This window comes from Grus americana, chromosome 7 (assembly GCF_028858705.1).
Source record: "Grus americana isolate bGruAme1 chromosome 7, bGruAme1.mat, whole genome shotgun sequence".
NCBI classification, from domain to species: domain Eukaryota; kingdom Metazoa; phylum Chordata; class Aves; order Gruiformes; family Gruidae; genus Grus; species Grus americana.
In genome coordinates, this window is record NC_072858.1 from 23,001,451 (window position 1) to 23,014,933 (window position 13,483).

General features: G+C 49.2%; 1 protein-coding gene across 1 annotated transcript; it reads right to left on the reverse strand.

Moving 5' to 3' along the window:
• Positions 1-3,122: 3,122 nt before the first annotated feature.
• Positions 3,123-7,059, reverse strand: ELOVL3 (ELOVL fatty acid elongase 3). The gene is made up of 4 exons (XM_054831905.1): positions 6,866-7,059; positions 5,991-6,122; positions 4,133-4,284; positions 3,123-3,544 (listed from the first exon to the last, which is right to left on the reverse strand). The coding sequence occupies exons 1-4, from the start codon at positions 7,057-7,059 to the stop codon at positions 3,123-3,125; spliced, it is 900 nt and encodes a 299-aa protein (XP_054687880.1).
• Between the last annotated feature and the right edge of the window lie 6,424 nt (positions 7,060-13,483).

The window sequence follows — 13,483 nt, forward strand, 5'->3', positions numbered from 1 at the left end:
CAGGGAGGGTGTAGGGCAGGCAAGGTAAGGCGAGTCCACCTGGTAGCTTTGGAAAAGGGGTACCCTCAGTCTGGGAGGAGGAATGTGACCTCTTGGTGGGGGAGAGAGGGTCCCTACAGGACACTCTCAGCAAACTCTCCTTCTGCTGGGGTGAAAGATATTTCCCACCCCAGCAACCTGCACAGATGGACTGGCAGCAAAGATCTCTTCTAGAGGTGAAGCCTTCTGGAGATGGAGAGCCCTGCCTCCAGTGCCCTGCTCTGCACTGCTGAGTGAGGCAGTGCCAGCAGAGTGAGGGTGGTTGGGCAGCTGACCCCATCCCACAGAGCATCACCTCTAAAGCACCAAAAGCACATGTGGGAGAGAGCTGGCAGCTGCCTCACTGGGATCACGACTATCACAGAAAGTGCCCCAAATAGCACCATGGAGGAGGAGAGGTCACCCCATTACTCCCATGTGTTCACCATCGCCTCCTCTCTAAAGAAAGCTCCCAAATGTGGAGGCCAGTTTATTCATCTTCCCCAAACACTGTCACCTCAGCTGCCTGCTTCTGTGTTTCTCAAAGCCAGGGAAGGTGCTGCTCCTACCCACCACGCTGGGAAATCCAGAGCAGAGAACCATCTTATCGGGGCAGGCTGGGCAGGATGCAGGCTGCTGGGGTGGGAAGTGCAGTCCACAGCCCTGTAGTAGCTTTCCAACCTACTGCCTTGAAGATCCAAATCCTATTCACCAGGTAGGAGCCAGCATCCACCCAGAGGCTAGGAAACTGAGGTGCTCCTAGCCAGACTCAAGCTCCAAGGCTTGTCTTGGCTTTATGAAGCACAGTGCCTTTGAGCAGCCACATGCTCAGTTCAGATGGTAAAAGTCTGATTTTTTTAATCATCTCCCTCTTGTTTCTAGTTACTTGGTGGTGGGGAAAGGGGCTCGGGCAGCAGGACCAGCTGTTGATGACTGCAGAAGGAGAAAGCACAGAGAGACAGAACCTGCGGGACACCTCACTGTTGCTAACCCTCAGGAGGACACAGGATCGAGATGGAGAAAGCAATGCTTCTCTCACAGTTCAGAACAAAGGTCAGGTATGAAAAAGGCATCAAATAAATCAATCCATACATGACAGCATTTATTAGTCATTTTTACATATCACACAGTGGCAGATGCACCCTGAGAGGAGCTGGCTCTGGGACCCTTCTGCCTCCAGCCTGTGGGGCTGGCCCTGGGCTGGGACCATAGGCAATGCCTCACACCCTCTGCAGGGCAGAACTGTGCCTTGCTTAGCTCCCAGAGCCTGAGGCAGTAGCTAGTCAGATTAAATAGATTGTTTAATATCGTACAAGAGGCACACTCAGAATAACAGCCATTAGAGTTCATGAGATTCAGTTAATTGCACTACAGAGGAGAAGGGAGAGCCCGGGCAAAGCCCCTCATGTCTCACTGGATAACCCCATCGCCCAGAAGCTCCTTTCAGCTGGATCACTGGTATGGGGAGTAACATTTAAACTTGTGTCTGCCAGTTCAGCATTTACAGCAGATCAGGTAAGGCATTATTTAGGCCATTGCTTGGGCTCAGTTCACAGTCTTGGTGTTGCTTTTCCAGCTTATATGTTTTGTGATTTTGTGAACAGCGGCTGGGATGTGGCTGCAGGAGGTACCACCACTCATCTCCTCACCCAGGGCCCTCCTTAGGAGCTCCAGAGAGTGTGTGACAATTGGGAAGGACTCCACTGAGCCCCTCCTGGAGCTATAGGTCAGAAGATGACCGGACCCCATCCCGTCCTGAGGGGTCCTGTGAGTCTCCTGCTACCAGCTCAGCCCAGGCAGACATCATTGGGGACAGCACTTACCGCAGCCCCAGCAGAAGGGAGCTGAGGGAGGGACAGGGACTGAAGGACAACATCACTGCTACACTGGTAAAGCCCAAACTGGTGTAAACTAGGAAGGTATGCATCCCGACAGGGTTTCACCTGCTAGCCAACAAGCTTGAGGCTCACATGCTCCGCTTCCCTGTTTAAGAACACAGGTTACTTTTGGTATTGGAAGACAACACAAGAGGGAAGGTGCCACCCCTCTGGCCTGGGTGGAAAAAGGACATGCAGCCAGCTCAGGCTTTACCTACCCTGGGCATGGTGAGCCACGAGTGTCGCACAGCGTGAAATGTCTGCACAGCATCTGGCCACAAAATGCTCTTTAAGTAGCCCCTGTCCCTCTGTGCTACTCCAAACTAAGAGGAGAAGCTGAGGCACAGAGATGGAAGAAAGGACTTGTGCAAGGCCATGGCACAAATGCGTGACGAGGTTGATCCCAGGGCATGATTGCCTTGGCCCACATCCTGCCCTCCTAGCACCTGTGTACAGAGCCAGAGCAGGATCTTCATCCTGGCCCAGGACAGAACCAAGAGGGGAACTGGATGACGTAGGGAATGGTTCCTCCTCTCCTTGTGTTAGCTGGGTAAGCCTAAAACCAGGAAGCATCATACTGGCCAGAAGCAGCCGCTGGTTTGAAGGGGAAGAGCAGCTCTGAAGGAGCCTTACAAGTTTGGTTCCAGGATGAAAAAGACATTCCTGTTTCCCCTCCCTACACAACCTTAAAAAAGCAGGGATTTTCCAGTTAAGTGCTGTTCCCACTGGCAACCTACTGGGGCTGTCCCACACACAGAGTAGCAGCAAGTTTGGGCTCTGCTCTCCCGCTTTCCCCCAGAATTGGGGTCCGTGGAATGGGCAACGCTGTTTTGAGAGGAGTTTCCCTACTTTTTCCCAAGGAGAGATTTGGCGCATGCAGGATCCAAGCAGTCCCTGGGAAGGAGGCAAGACACAAGGCAAACCCGAGTGATGCAGAGAAGAGGAAAAAGCAGAACCATGGCTTTGGTTCTCCAGCCCCTGGCCACCTCCCCTCTCCTCCTGCTATCAGCCTGCGGCAACCCGCACCTCACTCTGGCATACCACCCACTGCAAGGCAGGCACACCAAAGGCCAATGCGCAAGTTAATCTGAAGGCTGTTATCCAGAGTGACCTCTTCCTAACCCCCATCACACCCATCCCATCAGGCACCTGAGCTCCAGACAGGAGTGAAAAGGTTCCCCTTTCCGTCTCCCCCCTCCACCCCAGTCTCTTCTTCCCTCCCTGGTTTTACTCCCCCTTTGATTTCTTGGTGCTGCTCAGGTAAGTCTTGAGGAAGAAGTTGCAGAAGAGCACCAGGAGACTGATATACACAACGGATGAAAGGAAAACAACTGTCCAGGTGGTGTGGCAGACCTTATCCTCCATCCAGAAGATGATCAAGGCATTCATTACTACATATGCCAGCATCTGCACCATCTGTGAAATGGTGATTACCATGGCAATGGAGCGGGGTACCTGGAAGCCTGCAGCTCGCACGGTATAGTAGGAGTACATGATAGCATGGATACTGAAGTTCAAGGCTGTAAGCCAGCCGCTGCCAGCCACCATTTCCTTATAGCCATACCAGCTGACGACCATCGCAGTAGCGTGGTGGTACCAGTGGAGGAAGATGAGCTTATTTTTCCGGAGAACAATGAACACGGTGTCACCTTCAGTTGGGGAAGAAGTGCGTTGTTAGTCAGATAAAAGCACAGCAGTTGCACAAGTTTTCATGTGAGGCAGAATGAGCAAGCTGCGCTGCTGAAGCCATTGTGTGGCTTAATCCCATCAAAATATAGGTTCCCATTGGAATCGTCTGTATCGATAAAGCCCAGGTAGGCACCTACCTGCTGGCACATTTTTGGTACAAGAGCCCCTTGACCCAGGCTTGCTTACCTAGCTCTATTTACACAGCTCAGACCAACTCTTCTGTACTTTTTTGGGTGGAAACTAGGTGGAAAGCCCAGCCCTCTCTGCCTGCCTGCTGCCCCCTTGCCACAGTCATCCTAGTGCTGAATTGCCTAGTCCAAGCACTGGCCTGGGGATCAAAGCAGAGCAATAACATCAGGCAGCAACCCCGCGAAGAGAGAGCATGTTGTCTTGGTTGAGCAACAGGGAGCAAGAAAATGAGTGACACGTGCAAGGCTAGACAGCCCTGTTCTTCAATTAAAATTTGGACAGAGACCTGTAAAAGAAAAACTGCTTGCAAAAGCAAAGGAGTTATGAGCACATGGGATAAGGAGAAGTTTCAGACTCACCCAGTTCCAGGAATTTGGTCAGCACAAATAAAAAGACCCAAAGCTTGGAGACGGGGTGGACATAGAAGGATTGACTACACACCGATTGCTTAAGTCCCTTGGTAGAGAGGATGAAGGCCACTTGCTTCCAGACCCGATAGGCCCCAATGGCACTGCAAGAAAACAAGAGGAGAGCTGAACACTGTGCCCAGGGCCCCACCAGAGCCTCCGACAGCTCTGCACCCAAGAATATTTAACTAACTCCATCTCAATGCCCAAGGCAGTCTCAGGGACATCTAAACAAACTGTTGTCTTAGACTTCCAAGCAGGTTTCAGCCCCCTGTTTTCTGGGCACAGGTTTGCCCAAGACCTCTTGGCCAGGATTTGAAACACACATTTCTGCAAGACAGAGCAGGGAAGGGCTGCTGCTCGCACCAGAACAATGGCAAGGCACAAGGACTAAGTGGGTTTTGAGCCACCAACATGGCCCTTTGGCTTGCCTGGTGCCACGTGACAGCTCCTGGAGGATGGCAGCAGCCAAGGTCTGAGAAGCAAAGAACAGTCCTCCTTAGACCCTCTGTTTCCACTGCTTGAAGAGGCACTTAAGAATAAGAGCTGCCACATCTGGTCAGAAAAGGGGGACAATTGTCCTGGTGTCCCACCTCCTGACAGGGGCCAACAGCGCACGCCCAGGGAGCATTTACAACCTCCTGTGGCAGGCAGTTCCTACAGCTTATGAGAAGAAACATCCTTTTTTCTTTGTTATCAATCTATAAGTTTCATTTGCAAGAGCTTGTCTCTGAACAGACTGTGAACAGTTATCCCCTTACCACCCCTCTCCCACAACTTGTGATTTTACAGACCACTGCCATGCCCTGCCCTCACAGAGGGCAACCAGTGTCCCTTAGATGTGACCAAAGCCAACTTGTGCACCTAGGCAGAGACATTCCTCTGGAGTTACAGAGGCAGTAGTCTAGTTTTGCTTTCTCCCACCAAACAGACTGAAAAGGAGTGGAGATGAGGGCAATGTTGGAAAATTTTCATCTGCTTGTTTAATTACAGAGCAGGGGCTGAATCATTCTCACTGTCACTGCAGGAAACCAGTACCGTAAGACCAGACAGTTTGAAAAGAGATATTTTAGACTGATCTTCACATCTTGCATGACTGGGGAAAAAAAATTAAAAAACAGAGCTAGAACTTGGCAGTAGTACCAGGCTGGTTTTAAAAGGTGTCTCTAAAAAACGGGCAGCAAAATAACCCTGTCTTTGTACCATCATTCTCCTGCCATTGCAGCTACTCATACTTTTTTTTCTTTTTTCCCCTGTATCAAAGCATACCGGAAAGACAACCCAAGGACTGGTGACTGTCAGCAACTTTGATACATTCAACCAGATTATGCTACCAGCCAGAGAGGACCTCCCAGCCTTTTTCATGCTCTTCTTTAGATTTACAGTAAAAAAGGTGCCTTTGTGAGTGCACCAGAGTTTTCCCCACCTCCTACACAACAAGATTAGAAAAAAGGGGGGGGGCATCATCTCTATTTTTAAGAGTTATAGACCTCAAATCAACCTTATAATTGTGAGGCAACCTTTGAATGAGGATCTCTGCTCTTGCAAACTTCACATTCAAATTTACCCACTAATGATTTTCAAGCACAGTCCCCAGCGGTCCTTCTGCAACTCATTTGACTTGCTGGAGCATTTCTGGTGGGGAACCAATGGCCTGTATGAGCAGCTCACTTTCCCTTATGGGACAGGGCCTCCAAGGGGAAAAAAAACATTTATTCCCCTAATGACATAGTGGATACCCAGAACTTCCCATCAACCCAGTCCTGAGGGAAGGTCTACAGCTTTTTCTGGCTTTAGCAAAGGCTCTTACCTGAACAAGGCCAGACTGAAGGACCACAGGGTCAGTGGTGCGCGCAGGTTGTAGGCTCTCCGTTCCTTCATGAAATGCTGAATTCCAAAGATCACAATCAGATAAGCCATAACAACAAAGAAAGACTTGTACCTGTAAGTAGAGGAGAGGGAGCAGTCAGGAAAAGACCTAAACTGACCTATTTCCAGCTGGACTTCTGTGGCTCCAGCAGAGCACTCTCACCAAGAAACAAAAGATCTCCTTTTCTCGTGTTAAGGTTGGGCTTGGTCACAAGAAGCCTGCCCTGACAGCGAGCAGAGCTGGCAAGGAAAACCCTGGGGACCACAGAAAAGAAAGCGAGCTGTTACATGGTGATTTCCACGGGATCTTGATGGGACAAGGTGGGATCAGGTAATCCGTGAGCACGATCCTGAGTAAACACATCAATGCATTTTATCCACTTACACATGAGAGCCTACAGGCAGAAGATGCTCTTTGCCTAAAGAGGTCAGTTGCACCAGAAAACCAGAAGCTCACAGGCCATGTGTTACGTCCCGCTTCTCTCCAAGGCTTTAGGGCAGCACGGCAGGGCTGAGCTTCCTTTTTGCCGGTGCAAGGCCCGCAGTGGCCATCTGTGGCTGCTTCTCATCCTCTTGCCACATCACAACCTCCCTACGTGCTGCATCACGACCTCGACCACCGTTTGCTCTGCCCGAGGCCCTGCCACAGCCCTTCCCTGACAGCTGCAGAGGGACAGCTGGCACCTGCACCATCACTGCGACCAGAGCCCCCCAACCTCCTCCTCAGCGCTGAGGACCCCACGCCTGCTTCACTACCCGATGGGGCTACCCCAGGGTCCGGGATGCACCAGAGCCGCAACCTCCTCTTCCTCTCACCAATTCTGCTGCATCCATTCCCTAATTTCCCGGACGTTTAATTTCCTCTCAAAGTCGTATTCCCCCAGCAGCTGCAGCTCCGACGGGTCAATGTGCAGCTCCATATCGAGCATCTCCGGGAGTGAGCCGAAACGAGCCGCTTTCCCCACCCTGCACCGGCAGATACAGTCCCGGGACGAGCTCCGCCCCGGCATCGCACCGGGGGGGGGGCGGGACCAGGAGCCGCCCAACCCGATGGGGCGACCGGAGCCTCTCCCTCCGTGCCCACCGAATGGTGGGCACGGAGGGAGAGGCTCCGGTCGCCCCATCAGGATGAGGGGTGGGGGTCCTGCCACCCGCTGGGTACCAGCCCCATCTAGTCCGGCTCGCCCCCTAGTAGATGGTCAGGGTGTTTCCAACACTCTCAGCAACAACAGGCAGAAATACCCCTACCCCTGCTGCGGTTAGCTGTTGTGTCTTCTTCACCATGGACTGAAGCACCTGGCCACTGCTGCTGGAGACTTAGATGGGCTCTGGGAAATGCTGTACTTAAGTTCGTGCAGGTGAAAATGGCTACGACATAGACAAAATCCCCTGAACACAGCGTATCTCATTGCACCCTTCAGTCACTTCACTCAGTTTGTTGTTTCACGCAATTATCATGTCTTTACGCATGTCTGACAGGAGCATCCTACAAAGCTCACAGACTTGGGGAGGGTTTTGCCTCATGCAGATATCACCGCACCTGTACACAAGTCACCTATTTAACTGTTGCCCCTTCAAACAGGAGGCAAACATCTGGCCAGATGAGATTGCTCTGTATTCTACAAGGCAGCAGCGGAAGATTGTCAGGAAAAAGCCTGACATGTGGGAATGAAGATCCCCTGGTGATTTTTACACCATCCTTGACTTACACTCCCCATTTTCCAGAGCAGTTGCAAGTTTCTCCTGAAAGGCCAGCTTATATGTTTCTTAACAGCGGTGGTTTTGCCATACATGCTGTACATAGCGTGGGCTCCCACTGTGCCCTGCACAGCTCTCACCTCGGTCTTCCTAGCTCCCAGGAGGTCCAGCCCTGACCAGAGGACTGCAACTCAAGGACTGCATAGAGATTCCTCCCCATTATTCTTCCCTTACCCCTCTTGCTTGCATCCTGGCAGAAACAAGCTCCAATGTTTCGCTGAGTTTTCTTGCACTCCAATCTTTAGCTGCCATGGTTTAAAAAAAAAAAAATTCTTTGGTGGTTATACTACCATTTTCAGAGGAAAAGCCTTTACTAGTGTGTGACATGAAAGGACAGAGCAGAAATTGCTGTCCATTAATTTGCTGCTACACAGGGCTTACACTGGAATCACTGCATCTTCTACACTCCTCCACTCCACACAGGTCACTCCAGGATCATTTCCCTCTAACAGCAGTGACCTTAATTATCCTTAAAGGAAGCATGGGTGATGAAAAGGCTCCTCTTTGCACTGAAAAGGGCACGTTACCAGATCCAGCCTTGTTGACGGTGGAGCATGCTATGGGTAGAGGCCCTGAAGTTGCACAAGTGCAGCGTCAAGGTTATCTTTCAGGTCTGGTGATTTCAGAGTCTGTTTCCTGTAGTTCTGTAAAACTTGAGAAAAAAGCATAAGGCTTTTTTTGATTCTACCATTCCTGCCATGTAACACAAAATGGCAAATTTCTTTAACATATCTGTCACCTGAGGAAGAGTATTTCCAAGATTACACCCTTCATCATTAATAGTATATTTTAACATATACTTTTCCTGCTTATCAGCAGACATGTTTCTAATTTATTAACTGTGAACTATTAATACCTTTACTATTTATCTCTAACTACGGTCAACTACTCTCAAAGGGGAATTCCTGTAGATACAGGAAAGCTTGTTCCCTGGGCTAAGCAAAGACTTCCTAGAAAGGCTCTGCTGTAGGTTACAGCAGTTTTACAGCCAGAATGGCATGGTCACAACCTACAAACAATCAGAGAAAACATCATATTTGTTTCAGCAACAGACTTTTACAAAACAGAATTTATAAAAGGAGTCAGCCAACATGTGACAGATACACCCAAAAAGACTGCATCAGTAGACACACAAAAAAATTGTGGACAGCAACAAGTATTTGAAGATCTCCATTCCCACCTGCAGTCCCTGCAGCTCCACAGCCATCCAGCATGAGCTAGAGAACTTTCTGGAAAGGCTGGGCCACTTGTCTTGCATCCCCCATTTTGGGCAGTAGTGACACCAAGCAGGACACCAACAGCACAGGTATATGCTGAGTAACACAAGCAGGTTATATTTTTGCTCCAGCTTCTAATGCACACAAGTTGACATTCAGTCTCATTATTCAACAGTAAAGCCATGTTGGGCACCTTATAAATTTTTCCCTCCCCATGCTCCAGACAATGGTTTCACTGCTGCTGACTCCTTTGCCTGTATATTCCCTGTGGATTTGCCATTTTTAGATGGAGTACAGTGGTTAGCTGCTTGATGGACTACAAATACAAAATACCTGCTTGTTTGACCTATGCTTTAGCAATTGTTAAACAAGACCTCCTTTATGTAAGACACCATATTGCAAGAGGAAAAGTCGCTAAACACCCTTTGGGAGATGGAAGGGTGAGTTGGATTAGATGAGAAGAAAAGGTGCTGATGTCAACATAATTTCATATTCTTAACCTAGTCCTGGGATCAGTAGTGAAATTTTTCATTTTGAAATTGTTTCATGTCACGTGAACAAGAACCATGCCTCTCCTAGAGCAGCTCTGTCCGTCCATCTCTTAGGTGGTTGCATGTTCGTTTAAGATGCAGAAGCAGCTTGTGACTGCAGCTGTTTGGTACCAGCTGAGCAGGCAGCTGGCAGTCCTCCCCAGGTGCCTCCTTGGCAGAAGGGAACAAGAGCAACACGTGCAAAGAACAGAAGCAGACAGCAGGGATGAGGCCCTCAGCATCCTCTGAGGTACCTGGTCACTGGCACTGTGCTCAGAACCACTGTTGGACTCAGGATGGTTTAGAAGCTGACATGGACCGTAGACATCTAAGCGATTTGTAAAGAAACAACTGAGCTTCTTTCCACCACATCACAGTGAGCTGCATAGAACTCAGCTGCTGCAGGTGAGGAAGCAGAGCCCCAGCAAAACTTCACACACAACTGTTCTCATTCAGTAACATCAGGGCTGCAATCCTGAATCAGTGGGAGAGAGGGACTTCATCCTTCTGTCCTCCAGATCAGGGGGGAGGAGACAGAGACCCTATAGAGCAGAAGGCTCCATCTCTTTAATCTGAGTACATGATGGCTAAGTAAGACCTGAAAGAGAAAGGACAATTTCTTGAAGACCGTGAAAGCAGGCTGTGGATCCTTCTGGAGAGGGTGTTTCCCATTACATTTCTTCTACAGTGTTCCAGAAAGAAATCTTTTTTGAAGTAGTCCTAAATACATTAAATGCTCACTTAAAGCTCAAATTGCTATTTGCAGCAAGAGTTTCAGTTTTCTGGTGAAGATTCACTTTTTTACCAGTGCACAGGGAGGGAAGACTAGTTTCTGATACGGTGACTGAGCATCACCTGTAGTCTCATTTGTCCTGTGGATAAGATTACAAGAAAATTGACTTTTGCCCAAATATCACATTTTATACCATGAGTCTTAAACAATTCCTTACATAGAATAGTAAGCAACAAATTGACTACTTTGCTGGTACATAGCATGTTTGAGTTCTGCCAAGTCTGAACAGCACATAGGTGTTTGTGAAAGACTCCAGGTACCGTCCAGAATGAGTAACAGTATGCCAAACCCTGGTAGGATTCAAAGTGCAGAAAGTGGTTTCTAGGAAGATAGAGTAGGTAATCTCTTTCCTAAGAATCTCACAGACAAATTAACAAAAACTAAGCTTTGGGAAAGGTAAACAACAACAACAAGGATCTATGGCTCCTTGGCCTCACAGATCAGTCACTTCTGTAGCAAGTGGCACAAAAGAGACTGTACAGAGCAGTCTGTAGGACTTAAATAGAATGGATCTGTAGGGGTAGACAAGAAAGCAGCTACACCAGCTAGGACAGTAGCAAAGTGTTATCAGCATGGGGAACAGGGACAGGGCAGTGTGGCCACCAAGGTCTTCACCTGTTCGTTGGCCAGCTGACTCTGTAGCTGCACTGTCACCAATTACCTACCTGCTCCACACAGGTGGGGATGTGGAAACAAGGAGGCAGAGTAGCTGATTTTTTAAAATTATTTCATTTATTTATTTTAATTCCAGGCTGGCCTTAAATAAGAGAGCCCTGATAGTCTCTGCAGGACAAGAGAGAGCACACACAAAGCCAGCCTCGCTCAGACAGACCCATGCTGGTCTGAGCTATGCTGCCATCCCCACCAGTGCAGAGGACAGCCAGTTTTCTGCACAGGAGGCAAGGGTGAGCAGGCCAAGATGGCACATAACCACCTCCAAATCATCTTGTCTTACTGCCTGTGATCATTACTTGTGGTTTACACACCAGGGCACGGCAGAAGCCATTGAGGGATCTCCTCGCACAAGCACTGCAAGCTTTCATTAAAGGTTAGGATATGCCCTGTTTCCATACGTCCCTCTCAACTGCAGACAATATGGTATCACACATGGGACCTCCTGGTGGCAGCTTCACCACCACACGGACCACACTATGAAAACAAAGAACAATCCTTGTGTTCTTGATCAAAATATCTTTTAACTCTTTTGATGCCAACAGAGGTGGCATGGCAGGTAAGCCATAATTTTGTTACATATACTGCAGTTTGGTTAAGTAGGTTTAAGAAGTGGGAAGAAATGGTAAGGATAAGGAAACAAACTTTCTCTCCTGGTTGGCTCCCTAACCTTGGAAAGCAACCTAGGTTATATTGCAGCAAAGAACTCAACAGAAGATGCTGGAGGAACTACCATAGGCTGTTAGGCTTACATTCAGCTAATGCAAAGCTTATGCCCACATAAGTGGTGAAAGACTGGCACAGGTTGCCCAGAAAGGTGGTAGATGCCTCATCCCTGGAAACATTCAAGGTCAGGTTGGACAGGGTTCTGAGCAACCTGATCTAGTTGAAGATGCCCCTGCTCGTTGCAGGGGGGTTGGACTAGATGACCTTTAAAGGTCCTTTCCAACCCAAAGTATTCTATGATAATCCCTAGATGCAAAATATGACACAAAATGAGATATTATTTACATTTTCTGACACTTTAAATGTGGACAGCTCTGAAGAGCTTTTTTTTTAAAAGGGCAACAAGCAGGTAATGCAACACAATAAATAGCATAGCTGTTTGAAAGCCAAAGCTCTGAGCACATGAGCACACATGTTTTTACGTAGATTGAGGTCTTGTAAGCACCAGTCTGCAAAAGACTGTTTATAGCTGGTTTGGGTAAAACCCAGGCAGTGGGGATAACTTGTTCCAGTGAGAGGGAAGAGCTGCAGTGCAAGTGTCAAAGGCAGAGAGCTTCAGTTGGTGGTGTAGGCAGGAGGAGGTGCTGACTCAGGGAAGACTTTCAGATCCATGCAGATCTACCGATTTGCCTGCATTGCCCCTCTTTCCCAAGTTCAGCTGTAACCCTTTCTCCCAGCCACCACGGCACAGCTGCATTTCTTGGGAGGTGGAACAGAAAACAAGGAGGGTAAAACCCAGCAATCGGAGCTGCAGAAAGAGCTGGGGGACACCCCGGCCCCATCCCCCTTGCAGTGCTGGGTAACTTCTGAGCCTGCCTGAAGCTGAAGTCGTCTGGGTGCCTCACAGGTCTGCTAGCACAGGGGCACCCTCTGCACCAGTTACCGTGTAACACCATGTCCTCCAGCAAAGGGGCTCTTAGCTCTTTGGCCATTAGGGGGGAGCAAAAGCCCACAGAAGTGCAGGGAGGCATCACTCAGCAGAGCCCTGCGCTCCCCAAAAGCAAGAGCATGCAGGAGGCTGGCTGTGCTCCATCCTGAGACTCCTGAGCTGTTAGCTCTCCTCTCCTGGAGGAGCAGGACCCTCAGGTCCAGGGAGAAGAAAGGATCCCCTGCTCCTTGCAAGCAGTCCATCTGTCGTCTTTCTGCTTCCCCAGTCTCAGGTTAGCTGCCTTTCCTTGCAAGAGTCACCCACACAGGCTGATACAAACGGTTTAGGGTTTAACATCTGCACAGTACCAGAAGAAATACTCCTTCCTTCTGGAAGGACTCCTTCCTGGAGTCTCCTTCTCTGGAGATATTCATAAACCTGCCTGGACGTGATCCTGTGCAACATGCTCTAGGTGATCCTGTTTCAGCAGGGGGGGTTGGACTAGATGATTCCTTCCAACCAGAGGTTCCTTCCAACCCCTACCATTCTGTGATTCCTTGCAGCTCCCCGAATGGCATTTGACTGGCAGTCATTAAGAGCCACAGCTCAGCAATAACATCTCTTCCTTATCCTGGCAAGATACAGACATGAGGGCTGCTGCTTATGGCTGTACCAGACCCTCACCGTACAGTGCTTTGGCATGGTCCTTCTGAAGGACGTGTATGATGATCGACAAAACTGGCGATCTGAAAACAATTTTGCATAGAGCTAGCCAAAATATTGTCCCTTGATGCACATGTACTCTAAAAGACGGCTTCTGGGAAGCACACTGGATGAGACTGCATTCCTCCTGCCAGGCAAGATAGCCAT